Source organism: Podarcis tiliguerta, assembly GCF_965153285.1.
Source record: "Podarcis tiliguerta genome assembly, chromosome: 2".
Taxonomy (NCBI): Eukaryota; Metazoa; Chordata; class Lepidosauria; order Squamata; family Lacertidae; genus Podarcis; species Podarcis tiliguerta.
In genome coordinates, this window is record NC_139535.1 from 13,996,935 (window position 1) to 14,016,846 (window position 19,912).

Below are 19,912 nucleotides of genomic sequence, written 5' to 3' on the forward strand. Positions count from 1 at the left end.
CTTGCTGTAATAACACCTAGTAACGCAGGTCAATATTATTATCTCCTGCGCTGAAGACGAGGGTGGGGAAGCGTGAGCAATCAAAAGTAAGCTTGCTTTATTTCATCTGAGAGGTTCCTGGCTTGAGTCCTTTCTCTCGCCCCCTCCCCCCGTTTATTTTTAATTACATTTTCTATTTTATTTTTTAGAGTATTCATTTAAACAATCTTAAAGTATCAGTGACTTCCCTTCTTCTCTTTCCACGGTTCATTTTGCATAACATAAAATCCCTGCATACTTTACATAAACTAAACCAATCAGCATTCCATTATTACATCCATCAAAACTTATTTATGCTGCTGAATTTATCTTAATGCTGCCAGCGTTTTCAAGTGTACACAATCCCCCCCCCCATATACTCAATAAACATTTTCTAGGCCAGTATTGTTAGACCTCTATTTAATAGTAATAATAATAATTTATTATTTATACCCCCACCCGTCTGGCTGGGTTTCCCCAGCCACTCTGGACAGCTCCCAGCAGAATATTAAAAGCACAATAAAACATCAAACATTAAAAACTTCCATTCAGATGTCTTCTGAAAGTCAGATAGTTGTTTATTTCCTTGACATCTAGTGGGAGGGCGTTCCACAGGGCAGGCGCCACCACCAAAAGAAGGCCCTCTGCCTGGTTCCCTGTAACCTCACTTCTCGCAGTGAGGGAACCGCCAGAAGGCCCTCAGAGCTGGACCTCAGTGTCCGGCATGAACAACGGAGGTGGAGACACTCCTTCAGAGGTTGGATGGCCACCTATCATAGATGCTTTAGCTGAGATTCCTGCATTGCAGGGGGTTGGACTAGATGACCCTCAGGGTCCCTTCCAACTCCACAGTTCTATGATTCCCTCCCCCCAACAAATTAAGTTGCTGGAGTCAATGACCAATGCTAGTCCTACTTAAGAGTAGACCCTGAAGTCCGGACAAGGCTAACTTAGGCTCCTTAGTTTCAATCAATCGGCCTACTCAAGAGTAGGAACTTAGTTGGGCACAAGCCATGATCACATGCATCCGTGGCATGGTCCGGTGTCTGCAGAAGTACTAAAACAAAAAATGAAAAGGTCAGATTGCAGCTAAAAGAGAAGAAGTCAAACACTGGTGAGCTGCGGTGCCGGCCGTCATCTGAAACCAGGACTGTTGACAGTTCATCCCCCTAACTTCTTGGCTTCTATGTGATTAATGGATTAAGTTAAGTAATTTTAGCCGTTTATTGCAAAACAGCTCTTTTGCGACTGCTTCTCTGAAGTCTGAAATGGATTCAAAGAAATCTGCTTCTGACTGGCTTAGGCCCACATTTGCAGGAATCTTCTACAGTGGTACCTCGGGTTAAGAACTTAATTAATTCCGGAGGTCCATTCTTAACCTGAAACTGTTCTTAACCTGAGGTACCACTTTAGCTAATGGGGCCTCCCACTGCCACCGCACAATTTCTGTTCTCATCCTGAAGCAAAGTTCTTAACCCGAAGTACTATTTCTGGGTTAGCGGAGTCTGTAACCTGAAGCGTCTGTAACCCGAGGTCCTACTGTATCTGACTTTTAGAAGACATCTGAAGGCAGCCCTGTTTAGGGAGGTTTTTAATGACTGATCTTTTAATGTATTTTTAATCTTTTGTTGGAAGCTTCAGGTTACAGACTCCGGTAACCCAGAAATAGTACCTCAGGTTAAGAACTTTACCTCAGGCTGAGAACAGAAATCGCATGGCGGCGCAGCGGCAGCAGCAGCAGCAGCAGGAGGCCCCATTAGCTAAAGTGGTACCTCAGGTTAAGAACAGTTTCAGGTTAAAAATGGACCTCCAAAACGAATTACGTTCTTAACCCGAGGTACCACTGTAATCGTTTTCCATGCTGGGAAAGACTTCGTCCTTTAAGGAGAAAAACAGGCAAAGGTCCATTTTATAGGTAGGGAATCCTGGGTGCATTTCCAGTTTTCTGCCTTTGAGCAGAGCCCCTGCAAAATGCGCTCAGCTTATCACCTGGAAGAAGATAACTTCCAGTGAGTCAGACCACTTGGATCATCCAGCTCAGTTTTGCCTACACTGACTGGAAGCTGCTCTCCAGGGTTGCTGCAGACCTGGGACCTTCTGCCCTGCAAAGCACTGAGCTACCTGCTTGTTGTTGTTGTTTAGTCGTTTAGTCATGTTCAACTTGTTGTGACCCCATGGACCAGAGCACGCCAGGCACTCCTGTCTTCCACTGCCTCCCACAGTTTGGTCAAACTCATGCTGGTAGCTTCGAGAACACTGTCCCACCATCTCGTCCTCTGTCATCCCCTTCTCCTTGTGCCCTCCATCCTTCCCAACATCAGGGTCTTTTCCAAGGAGTCTTCTCTTCTCATGAGGTGGCCAAAGTATTGGAGCCTCAGCTTCACGATCTGTCCTTCCAGTGAGCACTCAGGGCTGATTTCCTTCAGAATGGAGAGGGTTGATCTTCTTGCAGTCCATGGGACTCTCAAGAGTCTCCTCCAGCACCATAATTCAGCTACCTGCTGGAGACTGCCCAAAGCCTCGAGAGTCTGCTGATTTTCTTCTCCCCAAATTCTCCTTGCCTGTGCTTGTTGCTCTGAATTCAGTGATGGGGAAAGCAGCTGAGAAAACGGCCTTACCTTATTATTACCATATATTCCCTTTGACTCTGCCGAGTCTTGACCTCCCTCCCTCCCTGCAATTGGTTTATTAAATCCATTCTTATCGCGCACATTATTCTTATATCCCTACTGCTTTACACTGAAGGTATTATTCCAGTCCTGCTAGTGTCTTTACACTTTTACAGTTCACCTTTAAATATTCAATAAATTTACTCCAATTATTCCTGATTGTTGGAAAAAGAATACCGGTATGTGAAGAAAATAATAAAAATTTACTTGGAAGAGAAAACAGCCCTCCCTCTGGTGATTACCTTGGCGCCTGACAAAGACGACTGGCAGCCAGGAGGTGTCCTTGAAACAGGAATCCAAGACGACAGGGGAAGATGTGGCAGAAAGGGAGAGACTCGAAGTCCCACAGTACAGCTCCACCCCAAGCCGGCACAACTTATTTGACCTGTTTATAACAATGTGCTGAATGCCTTTCTAAATGCGCCTGCCAACCTTGGATTTGTGGAAGCAGCACTGTTGCCAGTGCCACACGATACTCACTCCACATTCGTAAGAACTTGATCTTTCGGTGTGGTCACACCCATACATTGTCAGTCAGTCAGTCAGTTTCATTGCACATAGCCAAAGGCTGCCGCAATGTACACAGAATCGTTCAACAATTAGAAGAAAATAAGCTGGATTAATACAAAAAACTTAAAACATTTATATTATCAAGACATTACCTACTCTAAGCAGAGCTAAAAAAAGTACCTTAATGTACAGGTTAAGACATTAAACAATAAAATTTATAGGTTAAAATTATCACATGGCCACTAATCTATTAAAAATAATGTTGATTAATAAAATGTGCAATTATATTCGGAGTTTGGTGATAAAGATAGAATATAGCTTGAGGTAAAGGTAAAGGGAACCCTGACCATTAGGTCCAGTCGTGACCAACTCTGGGGTTGTGGTGCTCATCTGGCTTTATTGGCCGAGGGAGCCGGAGTACAGCTTCCGGATCATGTGGCCAGCATGACTAAGCCGCTTCTGGCGAACCAGAGCAGCGCACAGAAACGCTGTTTACCTTCCCACCAGAGTGGTACCTATTTATCTACTTGCACTTTGACGTGCTTTCGAACTGCTAGGTTGGCAGGAGCAGGGACCGAGCAACGGGAGCTCACCCAGTCGCGGGGATTCGAACCTTCTGATCGGCAAGTCCTAGGCTCTGTGGTTTAACCCACAGCACCACCCATGTCCCTAGCTTGATGTAGATAGGGTCAAATAAATTCATCTCCTTTACAGTTGGTGGCTATCTTGGCTATATAATTTGCTCCAATTTTCCTAGCGGCAGTTGCAAAGAGTGCTACACGCCAGGTCACATAGTTATCTGTGTCTGCAAGGAGATATAAAATCATGTCAGAGGGGTTCTGGCCAGGGGACTTTGTCATTATAAGTGCGAAAAATCATTCTCTTGCTTCATTATATAAGGGGCAGCACAAGATATAATGCATAAGGTCCTCTACTTCAGGACATTCCCTAATGCAAATACATTCGTTTGCAGCCATACATTGGAACTCCCTGCCTATAGACATCAGAAAGGCGTCTTCAATGTTCTCTTTCCAGCGGCTGCTAAAAACATTTTTGTTTAGCAAGCCTATCCAGGTATGTAGAATGCTGACATGTGCCTTAATCTGGTTGACTTAAATTTTTTAAAAAACATTTTAAATAGTCGGTTTTAAATGTTTTTCCTGATAATTTCACACACACACACCCTGTTTTTGTAAACCACTATGGAGGTGGTTGTTGTTCTTTTAGAATCAAGCAGTATATAAATCTTATGGAACCAATGTTCAACCAATGAAGCTTAATAACTCATAAACCAACATCTTCCCAGTACGTTTCGTAGCACAATTCAAAGTGTTGGTGCTGACCTTTAAAGCCCTAAACGGCCTCGGCCCTGTATACCTGAAGGAGCGTCTCCATCCCCATCATCCAGCCTGGACACTGAGGTCCAGCTCCGAGAGCCTTCTGGCAGTTCCCTCATTGCGAGAAGCAAAGCTACAGGGAACCAGGCAGAGGGCCTTCTCAGTGGTGGCGCCCACCCTGTGGAACGCCCTCCCATCAGATGTCAAATAAATAAACAACTACCTGACTTTCAGAAGACCTCTGAAGGCAGCCCTGTTTAGGGAAACAACTATACACCAGATGGAATATTATTATTACTATTCCACCAATGAGAAGACAGTGGCACAAAATTGAAACCCACTGAGGCAAAAGAAAATTACACTGCCAAACAATTAATAGATTTTACAGGGAGGATGTTCCAATAGGTGTTGGTTGCCAAATTTTGGAAGAAGCAATCCACTCCCATCTTTCTGGGGGGCAGGGAGAGGTATCTGGCACAGGATATCCATTCATGAAAGTTCCTGTTATAAGAAAGCTTGGGAAGGTACCATAAAAATGAAAACATGGAGGATAAAACTAGCAAGGGCTACTGGCCACAATGGTTACATTATCCCTTGATAGCAAGTCTTTGAATTCCAGTTCCTGCGAAATACAGATGGGCAGGATGCGCTTGTGCTTACAAGGTTTCCCATAGGCATGGGCCATGGCTGGCCACAGTCAGATAGCCTGATCCAGAAGGGCTCATCTTCTGTTTTATTCTTTTTTAAGATTCTTTAAAAACCTGGTGCAAATATATTTGGTGTCAGAACCAAAAAGTTTACTATAAAAAAAATAATTGGGAAAGTTATCGCTGGAAGTGGAATGGGAGGCAAAGTCACGTCCGTTCGTAACACGGCACACCAGAGGTAATACCTAATTGAGGCGTGGTTTAGTTGCACGTGATTTATTGAATCAATTCAGTTTGCGGAACCAGCCAACAGACTTCACCATTAATTATTACCCTTGGCAAGCTTCATAACCTGCCCTTCGCCATAAACGGAGCACACCACAGGATTTAAAATTATACCGTACAGTTCGCAGATATTGTGCACAAATGAGCAGGCATTCCGGGAAGGGACTAAGGTGAATGATGTATTTGTGAGCGGCGTCCCACGGACTCCCTATTCAGCTTGCTGATTTATCCTCTGTGCTGCTAACGCAGGCAAATAAAGCAGATTCTTGCCAGCCACCGCTCCCCTGTTGCCCCATTCAATCACCACAATAGGGCTATTTCCCCCCCCCCCCTCCGCAGCATGACTGGGAAAACAAAGAGCTCACCTGAGGTGCTTCCAAGCTATCGATCACTAGGCCGCCTCGGAATAAAAAATGGCCCCCAACAGACAATTCTCGTTGGAGGGTAAACCTGGCTTGGAACAAAACATTCCTGATGAATTAAGACCCTCACAGAGGGGACTTTGTCAGGGTATTCAAACAGCATCTGTTTGCTGACAGGATCAGGGTGTTTGGAAGAAAAACACAGGCTTTAAACACACAAACACATGCATCTAGACTGAGACGCCTGGAGAAAAGTTCTGTCTATACAACTCTCCCCCCATATTCAAGGTCAGACTATTTTGTCCATTTCGTCTGCTACTGTCTAAAAAGGGGTCGCCAATGCAGTACCAACAAGCACCATAAAAACCCCAATATCCTTTGCTGGTGGCCCCCTGGCAAGGCTCCTGGACTGTGGAGTTGCTTTTAAAAAAAAGGGGGGGGGGGAGAAAGAAATTAACTATCCAATCCTCCCCAGAAAGCTACAAAGCACAGTGTGCAAGTACCCTTCAAAGCAATTTCTCTATTAAAGTTCCTTTATCCGATACATTAGTTCCACACAGAACATTTGCAGCAATAACGGGCATGTCTACTCAGAAGTCCCTTTGTGTTTAATAGGGCTTTACTCCCAAGCAAGCGGATAGGGGGTGGCAGCCTATGTTTGGTTTCAGGTTGGCATGGGGGCGGGGGATGGAGTTCTTGTGCCCTTAGCAACTGTACAGCAGGCAGAAATTCAACCGGTTAAGCCTTTTCCGGTATGAAAATGCAATTCTGGGGAAAGCTTTGCCATCTCTCTAATTTTGAGTTATGCCATCTCCCCCCCCCCCCCACACACACAAAAAGCAGTCATTTTGTGGCTGGCACCCACAGAACACTCAAAATTCTGGTCCAAAAAGGACCAGAACACTCAAAATTCTGGTCCAAAAAGGACCAGAACACTCAAAATTCTGGTCCAAAAAGGAACAGTGAGTCTATGTTACTCCCCAAGGTCTTTCCTTTCATCTGCTATGATGATACCAAGAACCGCAGGGTTGTAGCTCAGTATGAGAACATCTGCCTTGCCTGAATAAGGACCCAGGTTCAACACAAAATAGGGCTGGGAGAGACCCCTGCCTCTGCCAGCCAGTGTCAAGAACATTGGGCTTCATGCACCAATGCTCTGAACTGGAATAAAGGCAGCTATCCATCTCCCAAGGACTGAATTATTGAAACTGTATACAAAATTGTGCATCATCGCTGAGCTGCTCAAACACACCTGGCCAAACACACCTGAGATGTGTGTTTTCAGCCCCCGCCCCCTTATTCCTGTGACTGTGCTCTGTTCCAGGTGTTCTTTAATTCTGAATTTTAAAATCCTGCAACCCACCCAGGCCTCAGCCAGAGGAGAGCAGGTCATAAATTTAGTAAGAGACAATAATATGCTCCTAGCTCTCTTAAGTGACCAGAGGCGGTTCCAATATTCTGCTACCTGTTCCTGGTGAATCACATTTTGTCCCTAATTTTCCATTAGGGGAAATCTGAAGAACATATTTTTATTTTTTATTTTCTTAAAAAAGAGAAGTGTTAGCACACATATGCACATGTGCAACCCCCCCCCCCAGTTCACAGCTTCCCCCTTTCTCTACGCCCCCATAGCTACTTATCTAGATAGCAGAAGTTGCTAAAAGGGATCTCAGTTGCAGCTAGGAATGCTTGAGGGATTTATCAGTGAATTCTGAGAGGAGCTGGCCAGATCTCCACCTCAGGGACCCAGCTTGCAGATCAGGACACTGGTCGCTTTTAGATTCTGCACCTCTCGGCTCAAAAGCATGCCCAAACAGCACGTAAAATGCATATTTAGAAACGCACAATTTGTGAGAAAAACATACTGTGTGTCTGCATTTGCGTTAATTTTTATATTTTACAAAAGAAGCTTCTTAGATTAAAACAAAACAGGACGGGAAATGCTTATGCCTGACCACACACACAAAACCAACACAGGCCAGAAATAAAGACTGATTTGCCAACCCCCTAACTGCAGCCTAAGCTCAGTGCCGTCAGATCCATTATGTGATAGTAAGGATTCTGTTAAGGCAAAGGCTTTGTTTTTGTTTGTTTTTACACACACACACACACACAGAGAGAGAGAGAGAGAGAGAGAGAGAGAGAGAGAGAGAGAGAGAAACAGTTGTAGGGTTTTGGTTTACTTCTTGGTTTTAAATGCAGTGTAAGGTAGTCTCTAAGGGACGCGGGTGGCGCTGTGGGTAAAAGCCTCAGTGCCTAGGGCTTGCCGATCGAAAGGTTGGCGGTTCGAATCCCCGCGGCGGGGTGCGCTCCCGTTGTTCAGTCCCAGCGCCTGCCAACCTAGCAGTTCGAAAGCACTCTCGGGTGCAAGTAGATAAATAGGTACCGCTCCGGCGGGAAGGTAAACGGCGTTTCCGTGTGCGGCTCTGGCTCGCCAGAGCAGCGATGTCACGCTGGCCACGTGACCCGGAAGTGTCTTCGGACAGCGCTGGCCCTTGGCCTCTTTGAGTGAGATGGGCGCACAACCCTAGAGTCTGTCAAGACTGGCCCGTACGGGCAGGGGTACCTTTACCTTTACCTTTAAGGTAGTCTCTATGGGAGTATATTGTATTAATTATGGGGTATCAGAGTTTTTAGGGGGCTAACCAGGCTGGGATAGCAGGCTTGTTGCTCTCTGAATGTCTGATGTAGATTTTCTTTCCCCCCCCTTTTTTAAAAATCATTTTTATTAAGTTTCCCATTTAACAATCCAATCAGATCACACACTTAGTGTTCCAAATCATACAAATACATATCAAATAGTCCAAATATTCTGCCTAAATTATAATATTTTTTTTTGTTGGGACTTCCCATGCTTTCAATTTTGTTGTTCTGTATGGGACAATGACAATAAAGATTATTGTATCGTAAATCAGCGCAGGACGGACTATCACAGAGCAACATAACACAAGCAGAAAAGAGCCTTCAGCAATATATAATAGAATTGCAGGAAGGAACTCAGCATAGCGCTATGGCAGTCATTCTGTCAGTGCACACATTTCAGCTTGCCCCTTCTGCTGTTTTGGGGTTCTCCTGATCCCCACAAGCCAATTCCGGAGGGTTGTGGGGGGGAGCCCCATCGCAATAGCACCTGCTTCTGCAACTGTGACTTTTAAAAACATAATCTGAGAGCTGGGAGGACTCCGACGGCTCATCTATTCCAGCCCCCCTGCTCAATGAAGGACTTTATGGGGGGGGATGAGAAGGAATTTTCAGTGTAAGGAAAAACAGGGGTGTTTTCCTTTGCAAAACACAATGCACTGGCAATGTCATGGGAGTTGCTTCTCCGTGCAGCAATCCCCATGCTGCCAGGGTAGCACATGTGAATCCGGCAAACACATCACCAAAGGGGAAAAGAAGAGGGGTGGCCCCACACACTTTCGGCTCTGATCCTGCCTGCTGCTACTATGCAATTTTTAGGGCATCCCACCCACCCATCCCAAACGCCACCGTGGGAATGCAGCTGTCAACAGAGAAAAGATTGCCCGCACCCATGTAAAATGAGCCAATCTGCACAAAATATAACTGTTGCCCTGATTAAGAGTGAGACATCTCCAGCTTCTGGGCCACTTTAGGCCCTCCAGGCCCACAAGGACATTAAGCCCAAGCCCACCTGTCCTAGAGCGGATGTCCTTTATGGTGTCGTGTGAGTGGCAGGGAATCCTGGAGCTGGCTGGGCTAATAGGGGCAGGTTGCTGATTGTCTGGGCTTGCAAAGCCTCACCTATCAGCTGACGCTCAGGCCCTGCTTAAGCTTTTGGCACTTTGCAAGCCGCACTGATCAGCTGATTGGCAGCACAGGCATAAACAGGTCACCTGACACAGTTGTGACGATTGACACCGGGAGATAAGGGGCCAACCCACTTCTTCTTTCTTTGGCGATCACTCGTAGCCGAGTAAGATTGTCTTCCATAAACACAGTTTTAACAATGAGTCCGTAAGTGACTGCAGAGGCCAATTCTGGAGCCACACGTCCTTCAACTGTGGGGACACTGGTTTCCTGGCTTTCACAGACCAGATTCCATCTGGTCCAATATTATGTTCCAACAGCAACCAACCAGAGATGCCTCTGGGGACATACAGATTCTGCAAATGAGAAGCAACAAGGGGTATCTGGCTGTCCCCAGCACCTGGTATTTATGCCTCTGCATAAAGAAGTTCCAATTTTGCTAGGATGACCCATGGTTGTGTTGGGTAGACCTAACCTAAAGAATGCTTCTAAGCCAGAGGCCATCACACCTTGCAATATATAACACCATTGATTTAATTATGCATTGTGCAAGGGAGACACACATTTCAAGCAGTGCCCTTCAAGGAGAGTGAGACAGCTCATTCCTTTCTTCCTTGCCATGTTTTTAAAGGGAGAAGCATGTTTTGAAAACACGTGTCCTCAATTCAGTGTCACCACTGATATATACAGCGGTACCTCGGGTTACATACGCTTCAGGTTACATATGCTTCGGGTTACATACACTTCAGGTTACAGACTCCGCTAACCAAGAAATAGTACCTCGGGTTAAGAACTTTGCTTCAGGATGAGAACAGAAATTGTGCTCCGGCTGCGCGGCAGCAGCAGGAGGCCCCATTAGCTAAACTGGTGCTTCAAGTTTAGAACAGTTTCAGGTTAAGAACGGGCCTCTGGAACGAATTAAGAACTTAACCTGAGGTACCACTGTACATCGGGAAGAACTTTCTGAGGGCAAGAGCTGTTCAACTGTGGAACGGGAGGTTGTGGACGCTTCTTCATTGGGGGTATTAAAGCAGAGGTTGGATCATCATCTGTCATGGATGCTTGAGTTGAGCACTGACTGCTGCGTTGGAGGGGGTTGGACTAGATGACCCTCGGGGTCCCTTGCAACTCTGCAGTTCTGCAATTCTCTGATATCCCCAGGCAAGTCAATTACCTTTCAGCACCAGTTTCTCCACCTACCGAATTCAAACAATAAGCCTGACCTACCTTCGTAGGCTATTATAAGGAACGAGAAATGGTGTTTACTAGCTCTAAGCCTTCAGGTTTGGGCAAGGTTAAAATAAATTAAATTCTACGCTGGCCTACTTTAGATCAAACATTTGAAACATTTTTTTTTTTTGCCTGTCTACTCCCTTCTTGACAAAAGTACACGGTCCCTTCTGTCCCTAAACCATGTGATGTTTGTTATAGGAGAAATGACCTTTTAATTCCTCTCAGAGAAATGTCACGGCCTGTCAGTGCTCTACTGTGGGCACCTTGCCCTCAAACAAGTAAAATGCTTGTGAACATTCCATGCCATCACAAAGCCCAAGTCCAATGCTGAGAATGAGTTTATATCCTCACATATTTTTTTTTTGGGGGGGGGACACAACTGCAATTTCTGTGCTGCGCATCTTTGGGGTAAAGGTAAAGGGACCCCTGACCATTAGGTCCAGTCGTGGCCAACTCTGGGGTTGCGGCGCTCATCTCGCTTTATTGGCCGAGGGAGCCAGCGTACAGCTTCCGGGTCATGTGGCCAGCATGACTAAGCCGCTTCTGACGAACCAGAGCAGCGCACGGAAACGCCGTTTACCTTCCCGCCGGAGTGGTACCTATTTATCTACTTGCACTTTGACGTGTTTTCGAATTGCTAGGTTGGCAGGAGCTGGGACCGAGCAACGGGAGCTCATCCCGTCGCGGGGATTCGAACCGCGACATTCCGACCGGCAAGCCCAAAGCTCAGTGATTTACACCACAGCACCACCCGCGTCCAACTTGGTACCCACCAAATGCTTTGGACTACAATTCCCATCAGCCTCAGCTGCAGTGACTCGCTGCAGGCAACCAGGGTTTCAGACAGGAATCTTTCCCCAGTACTAACCTGGGGATTGAACCCTGGACCTTCTGCATGCAAAGCAGATTGCTGAACCACCAAGCCACAGTCCCTCCTCAGCTCAGAGCTGGGAAGGCTGGCTTCTCCCTACAGCTACTCAGGCAGTCAAAACATCTCTAACTCCCAGTGTGCCAGCCTGGACCTTTTTACCATGGTCTTCTTGAAGAGGGCAATGTTTAACTGGTCTCCCAAATTTGTGTTTCTCTGGTTACTGATCTCCCCTTCTTTTTCTTTCTCATCTTCCAGGAAATTTATAGACTGTGTGTTTCAATATTCCTCAGAATATGACAGTGCCTTATTACAACACACCACTATTTGCCTGCTCAGCATCTCATCCTAAGTCGGGGGGGGGGGGAGCAACTTCCCCTTTCGTATTAAAATGACGAACGTTCCTGTTTTGTTTATTATCTGCTACCGGCCTGCCCAGGTTTTTGAAAAACAAACGAACACCTATACAGTGGTGCCTCGCAAGACGAAATTAATTCGTTCTGCGAGTTTTTTTCGTTCTACGAGTTTTTTCGCCTTGCGAAGCACCAATGTGTATTGACGGTTTCCCATAGGAATGCATTGGCGGTTTTTTAAAAAAAGGCGCAAGACGTTTCGTCTTGCGAAGCAAGCCCATAGGGAAATCCGTCTTGCGAAGCAACTCAGAAAACGGAAAACTCTTTCGTCTTGCGAGTTTTTCGTCTTCCGAGGCATTTGTCTTGCGAAGTACCACTGTATAGGTTTTCTGCCAGTGTTAGAAACTCAAGATATACCATATACGCTAGGCAATGGCTCCTTAAACCAGGGTTACCGTCACCAAAACAGAATGTCTAGTTGCCATTTTGGAGCCGGGCGGCTCAAAGGTTTTATTTTTCAATGAGACTTTTTGGTTCTTGAAATTTGTTCCGATTGTGCGGATAAAATGTAACGGATAGAATTCCACAGGATGAGCTGCTAGTGTGTGAAAACAGTCAAGATCCATGGATCCCACCTCTAGATGGTGAAGACGTCAGGCACTATCCTGGTGCTCAGACATCTTCAATTGGTTCCAAGTGGCCAATAGCCAGGAGCAAAATATACCCAGTCCATTTCGAACACTGCCCTCTGCCTTGACTTGAGAAATATTAAAAGAAACGGCTCTGTTCTATCATTCTGGGTCTCTTCCCTCCACTAGGAACTAGGTGCTTGAGAAGTACCGTACTTTTCCGTGTATAAGGTGCCCCCATGTATAAGACAGGGGACTGTTTTGGGGGACTCAAATTTAAGAAAATGTGGGGAGACGGCACAGAATTGTTGAGCTTTTTTTTTTTTTTTGCAGAGGATTGCCCAGAGTTGTAGAGCTTTTTTTTTAGGGGGGACTGGCGAAAATCGCTCACCCGCACGCGTCCCAAAATCCACCTCTTGTCTGTCCCATCGCTGGCAGAAGATGCCAATCACCCGCCAAATTGCCGCAGCGTCAGTCCATCAACACCACCCACTGACGCAGCAACCAATAACACGTACAATAGCTGCTAGCAGCAACCAAACTAACCACTACCCATGTATAAGACAAACCTCATTTTTGAGCAGGATTTTTAAAGAAACAAACCTAGTCTTATACACAGAGTCTTATACACCGTACACTGCAGTATCTCATTTCTGGCTACTGAGGATTCATATACTCCTGAATACGTTTATAAAAATTTTGTAGCCACCCAGGAGACAAACCAAGCTATTTTGTCAGGCCTGGGGATTAGTCTTCTAGGTTAAGGGAGCATGGCAGAAATGTGTAAGATTTCGAGCAGTGTAGGAAAAGTGGGTAAGGATTTATCCGCCTCTCATAATTCCAGAAACTGGGGGCATCCAAGGAAGCTGAAAAGTTCAGGACAGACAAAAGAAAGCAGTTATTCACACAGCGCATCATTAAACTAAGGAATCGGGTCCCAAAAGAGAGAGTGACGGGTACCAACTGGATGGTTTTAAAAAGAATATTAGACAAAAATCATGGCGGATAAGACTACCACTGGATGTGACACATACTGGCTATGTTTTACCTATGGGCATTTGGCGGGTTGCTATGGGAACAAGAGGCTGGACTAGGTCTTTGGCCTGGTCCAGCAGGCCTATTCTTATGAGGGAAACCTGGAAACAAAACCAGGGGAAGCTGAAAGAGGCAGTAAGGCATAAGAACATGCAAAGATCCTTACTCCTTCTCCTGGACGGGAAGTCGGGTCTATAGAAAAAGACAATTTTTATTTCAACGTTTTGTGATTACTCTTTGGTATATATATATATTTTTTTATTTGTGTTGATGCATACAGATAATTAGGGACGCGGGTGGCGCTGTGGGTTAAACCACAGAGCCTAGGACTTGCGGATCAGAAGGCCGGCGGTTCGAATCGATGGCCCTTGTGGTCTCTTGCAACTCTATGATTCTATTCTATGATTCTATGAATCCCCGTGACAGGGTGAGCTCCCGTTGCTCGGTCCCAGCTCCTGTCCACCTAGCAGTTCGAAAGCACATCAAAGTGCAAGTAGATAAATAGGCACCGCTCTGACGGGAAGGTAAACGGTGTTTCCGTGCGTTGCTCTGGTTCGCCAGTAGCGACTTAGTCATGCTGGGCACATGACCCGGAAGCTGTACGCCGGCTCCCTCGGCCAATAAAGCGAGATGAGCGCCGCAACCCCAGAGTCGGTCACGACTGGACCTAATGGTCAGGGGTCCCTTTACCTATACGGATAATTGTCTTTCTTGGTGTGTTAAAGTGAAAAGAAAAGGAACATTCAAATATCCTGCATGGCCCTGACACAAAGTCCATGCAGCCAAACACCCTGTTCCCAACAGTTGTCAGCCAGATTATTCTGGGATGCTTACAAAGCAGTTAACACCCCTCGCCCTTTTTGTCAGTATCGTGTCCATCCTTGCACCATTCTGAAAGGTAAGGAGGAAAAGGCCACAGAACCTCCGCCTCCCAATTTCAGGCACGCAGGCCAGTTGTTTTAGTACTTGAATGGCCTGGGAATATGACCCTTTTCCTGGGTCCAGTTGGGATTGAAAAGCCACTGGTGCCTGCCCTCGGGACCTTTAGCAGAGGTTACATCCTACTGGGAACCCACGGATCAGAAGAAACCCGACGGCTTGCAGAATAACTCAAAGAGCGACAGAGCTTGAAAGCTTAATGAGCTCCGGAAACTAAAAAACTTTAATGAGCTTCGGAAATTAAAAGCTGCAAAGGTGGTGCTTTGTCTTAACTCCGCCTGTTTGAGAACAGAGCCGCCAGACATGAGCTAGGAATGGGTGAAGGGTCTTAACATGAAGGCAGGCAAGAGGGTGGGTGGGTTGCCAGGACAGGAAGAGGGAAGCAACACAACCAGACAACACCTGCTTTGCATGCAGAAACTCCTGCCTCCAGTTTTAGGTAGTATGGTTAGGAAACACCACCCACCCCTAGACCCTGGAGAACCATTGCTGGCATAGTGGTTAGAACAGGCATGGCCAAACTTGGCCCTCCAGCTGTTCTGGGACTACAGCTCCCATCATCCCTAGCTAACAGGACCAGCGGTCAGGGATGATGGGATTTGTAGTCCCCAAACAGCTGGAGGGCCAAGTTTGGCTATGCCTGGGTTAGAGTGCCAGTCTAGGGCCTGGGAGAGAGAAGGGTTCAAATCTCTGCTCCACCATGAAGCCCACCAGGTGACCCTAATCTAATCACTGCCTCTCAGCCTAACTGGACTTGCACGGAGTAGTAGGACTAGGTATGCGGCCACAAGCATTTGGGAAGAAAGGAGGGCTAAATATGCAGCGATAGAGCATATAAAATAAAAACAAGCACCAGGTTAGATAGGCTTGTATTCTTACTCAATACATAAAGCAGCTTCATATGTTTTCCATGTTACAGAGCACAGAAGCAAAGAGATTGTCAATGAAGGCGCAATGAAGATTCTGCAAGGTAGATGCAACATGAAAACTGTGGCTCGTTCAGATTTCAAAAACGGCACACCACACTGAAAACAGAACTGCAACAAAACAGATACTTATTTTCACAAAGCAGTTTTGTGCTTTTGGCACGCATACCTGGACCACGGGCCCATTTAATTGTTTAACAAAAATATAGCGACTCACTGGACAGGAGAGGCAAGGCATTGATGGCATTGCGGAATAAACACCTGGAGGGTGATATGCTCAGTGGGGGGTTGAGGGGCAAGACCTGCCTGGTGCCCTTGTAAGATGAGGGGTCTCACCTGGGGGGGGGGGGATGCGAAGAGAAGCAGCAGTTGGTGGAAAATACTGAAATGTGAGCATGGAAATGGCACAGCGATTCTTACCAGGAGTGGCAGGAGCCTTGTGGCTTCACACTTGGCAATGGGAGGAGAAACTGGGGGCGAGAAGAACGTATTTCAAAGGCACCCACACTTCTCTCTTTTAGTATAAAGGCAGGGGTGGGGGCACTTTTTCCAGGCTGAAGGCTGCATTCCCTTCTGGGGGCAACACACCAGCAGTGGTTGTGGCCAGAGCCAAAAGAAGGTCCATAGATTCATAGAATTGTAGAGAATCTGAGGATAATCTAGCCCAGGGCTCAGCAAACTTTTTCAGCAGGGGGCCAGTCCACTGTGCCTCAGACCTTGTGGGGGACCGGACTATATTTGGGGGGGGGGATGATGCAAGAGTGCCACGAGCCCCAGTGGCTGCTTACCTGTGTCTTGCGAGCAGCAGGGGCTGAGGCGGCGGGGTAGACTATGAGCGACACGTGAAGGGCTCTGGAGAGGGGCTGCTTAAAATGGTGGCCGCTCGAGTGCTGCTGCTGCTGGCACCAACAAAGCCCAGCCCCCTTCCTCCTCTAGGCAGGGCAGGGAGAAGCCAGGAGGAGGGAGGGAGGAGGAGGTGGAGGCGCCACCACCACTGAGGGAGGGAGAGGGAAAGAACGTGCGTGCTGGTGATCCACGCGGCAATTCCCAGACCGTCTGCAGGCCAGATCCAGAAGGCAATTGGGCCTGATCCAGCCCCCGGGCCTTAGTTTGCCGACCCATGATGTAGCCCAACTCCCATGCAATGCAGGAATACGCGATGCAATGATTGCCAAATTTGCCTTTGTGTAGTAGGCTAGTTTCCACACACGCAGCCAGCCCTTTCTATCCCCCATCCACAGAAGGATGACCAGTGTCCAAGGGCACATTTAAGCCAGGCTTAGAAGGCCACAATTGGCTCCCAAGGTGAAGGCCCCACATTCTGGATTGAAACAAACACAGCCAAGTATACATATGCAACTGAAAAGCACTCGTGGCCTAGCAGCCTGCGGAGCCACAAATCCAAAGAGGTTCCCTCACAGCACACTCCCACCACGCAGGGTTGCAACAGGCCCTGCATCGCTCACAGTGCAAGTCTGGACACTGAGCCAGCTGGTGCAAACATGGGAAGCAACTAGCCATTCAGCTTACCAAAGGGTCCCCAAAGGCCTGAACTGAAGGAAGCAATGGAGGCAGGAGGAGGGTACCGATTTAAGAAGGCGGGACAGAGACACCACCACACCTTGCCTCATGGGGAGGGGCCTAATAATAATAATAATAATAATAATTTATTATTTATTTCCCAGCCACTCTGGGCGGCTTCCAACAGAATATTAAAATACAATAGTCTATTAAACAGTAAAAGCTTCCCTAAACAGGGCTGCCTTCAGATCTCTTCTAAAAGTCTGGTAGTTGTTTTTCTCTTTGACATCTGGTGGGAGGGTGCCACTACTGAGAAGGCCCTCTGCCTGGTTCCCTGTAACTTGGCTTAGATCAGTGGAAGAACACAACGCAGTGCATGCCATTGTCCAGTCCCCAAAAGCTTCAGCTAACCATAGCCTTGGGTTAAGAGGTGAGAGTGAAGACCTGACATCATGGGCAGCAGGGTGAAGATGGGACTAGAAGTCTGACTCAGTCCTAGGCGGCTTCCCAAGTCCAATGCACAAGATCATACTGATTCCTTGGGGGAAGAGCCATAGCTCAGTGGGTCAAGAATGCAGAAGGTCCCCGGCATCTCCAGATAGGACTGGAAGATATTTTAGCCTGGAGCCTTGCAGAACTGCTGCCAGTCCGTGCAGACAGACCTGGTATGAAGCAGCTTCCTGCCTTCCTTTACTTTCAGAGTGCTGAAGAAGCATGCAGACCTGAACCTCCACACCACATCCTGGCCCACGAGTCCTCCTGCTCCTGTCTAGAGATGCCACACCCCTTCCTGCACAAGCGAGTTGGCCATCTATGGACCAGAAGCACAGAAGACATGGGACCACCGCAACTTCATCAAAAAGGGGATGGGTTTGCCTCGCCTTTGAGAACACACTTTCCACGCAGCTCCAGGGCAATGGATCTGTGCCAGAAATGCCAAAGGCCCTCGTCATCCAGCGTGGCTAAGAGTGTCATACCAGGACCTGGAAGACTAGAGTTTGACTCAGTGCATTGAGTGACCTCATGGCAATTACTACTTGTCTCTAAGCCAAACCTACTGCACAAGGCTGTGGCAAAAGGAGGGAAAGATGTGGGGCTGGAACCATTTTTACATCACTTTGTGGTTCTTGGTGGAAAAGTCGGAGGGGGTGACGGGATGCAAATTTAATATAAATAAAACCCTCTCCCACCTCTTTTCTAACTTGCCACTTCCAAAATAAGATTGATAGCAAAAAAAAGTTTTTTTTAAACCACACATACAACTGCAGGAAAGCAATTTCCAAAATAAGATTGACAGCAAATAAAGAGGCTTTTTAAATTAAAAAAAAAAAAAAACACTGCAGGAAAGCAATTTCTGACCAGCAGCACCATCTAGGACTTGGGGGCAGAAACTCAGCAAAACGGGCACCTCCCTCGCCCACCCAAATGTGGCAATGCCCATCATCCTGCACTTAAAACAACCAGGTCCAGAGTTTAACATTAAAAACATGCCAGACACAGTTTTTGGGCAGCCCTTTCCCCTTCTTTATTTTCAGAGTTGCCACATGTTTCTTTGTTTCTCTCCGGCTGCAACAGAAAGGCGGCTTCCCCCCCCCCCCCAACCTCAAGCCAAGCGCCTTAAACGAAAGTTTTCTGTTGTTGTTTTTTTTAACTCTCGGCCATTCTCACGCTACGAGGCGCCGAGATAACCAGACAGATAACCGCCAGGGGAAGTATTCTTAAGAAAAGCAAGCAAGGAAAACAGAAGTCTGCCCAAGAAGGGCGCGGCGGCGGGGGCTTCTTCTCGGCTCGCTTTGGGCTTCCACATACCCAGCCAGGGAGGAAGCGAGGACAGGGTGGGGGCCAAGGAGGATCGGGTGCGTCTTTCCCCCGGAGAGGGAGCTCATATATATATGATTTTCCAGCTTCCACGCTCTCCGATTCCCTGCAAGGAAAGGAGGCGCAGGAAAGGGCGCGCAGGGCGCAGCGCTGCTCTTACCTTGACGAAGAGCTCGACTTGGGGCTGCTCCTCGGCCATGTCGAGGGAGGCTGGGCGCGCCGGGGTTGGGGGGCGGGAGGGAAGGAAGATGCTTTGGGGGGAGCAAAGGAGAAGTTTCGGTGGACTGAAGGGAGAGGACGACAGGCCGCGCCGATCGGCTCAAAAAGAGAAAGAAAAGCCTCTCGCAACTTCAAGCAACTTCCCTCCGCCGCTCCGGGCCACGCCCAGGAACTGAGCCCGGGCGAGCCGTGAGTCACCGAGGATGGGCGGATGGGAGCAGAGCGCGGGCGGAGGGAGAGAAGGAGGGAGGGAGGGAGAGGGGGGGGGGAGAGGACCAGCTCCGACTGGGGGGCCGTGGAGCAGCCACGGGGTGGGGTCGTCTCTTTCGCCCACCTCCTTCGCTTCGCCCTCTCCTCCGATTTCGCTCCCGTTGCCCCTTTTCCACTTTCTCAGCCTCTTCCTTAAGCCCTAAAGCAGAGGGGAAACCAGGCTTCATTTCACCTCAGTGGCGTAGCGTGGGGGGTGCAGGGGGGGCCAGCCGCACCGGGCAACATCTGGGGGTTAGGGTTAGGGGGCGCAAATCCACGGGTTAGGGGGCGCTAATCCACGGGTTAGGGGCGCAAATTACTTGCCTTGCCCCCGGTGCTGACAACCCGCGCTACGCCACTGTTTCACCTGGATCAAAGTTTGGCACGCACAGTTGTGGTGGTCTGGTAGTAAGGTGAAAGCTTACTCGGAAATGGTGTATAATGAAATGAAAAGGATGTTTGAAATAACGTTTTTTAAAAACAAACACAAAACCCAGCAGCCTTTCTTTTGGGAATTATAAAGGTA

General features: G+C 47.6%; 1 protein-coding gene across 2 annotated transcripts in view; it reads right to left on the reverse strand.

Annotated features, from left to right (window-relative positions):
* CLIC1 (chloride intracellular channel 1) overlaps positions 1-19,345 on the reverse strand; it is a 37,145-nt gene extending 17,800 nt beyond the window's left edge. Inside the window, exon 1 of one of the 2 annotated variants that reach the window (XM_083426697.1) lies at positions 19,079-19,345. In XM_083426697.1, coding sequence (XP_083282823.1) covers positions 19,079-19,117 — 39 coding nt within the window. In that variant the 5' untranslated portion in view covers positions 19,118-19,345. Of the gene's footprint in view, positions 1-15,796; positions 15,842-19,078 lie in introns of those variants that run through there. The other variant, XM_083426698.1, reaches the window with a different exon arrangement.
* Positions 19,346-19,912: the final 567 nt, after the last annotated feature.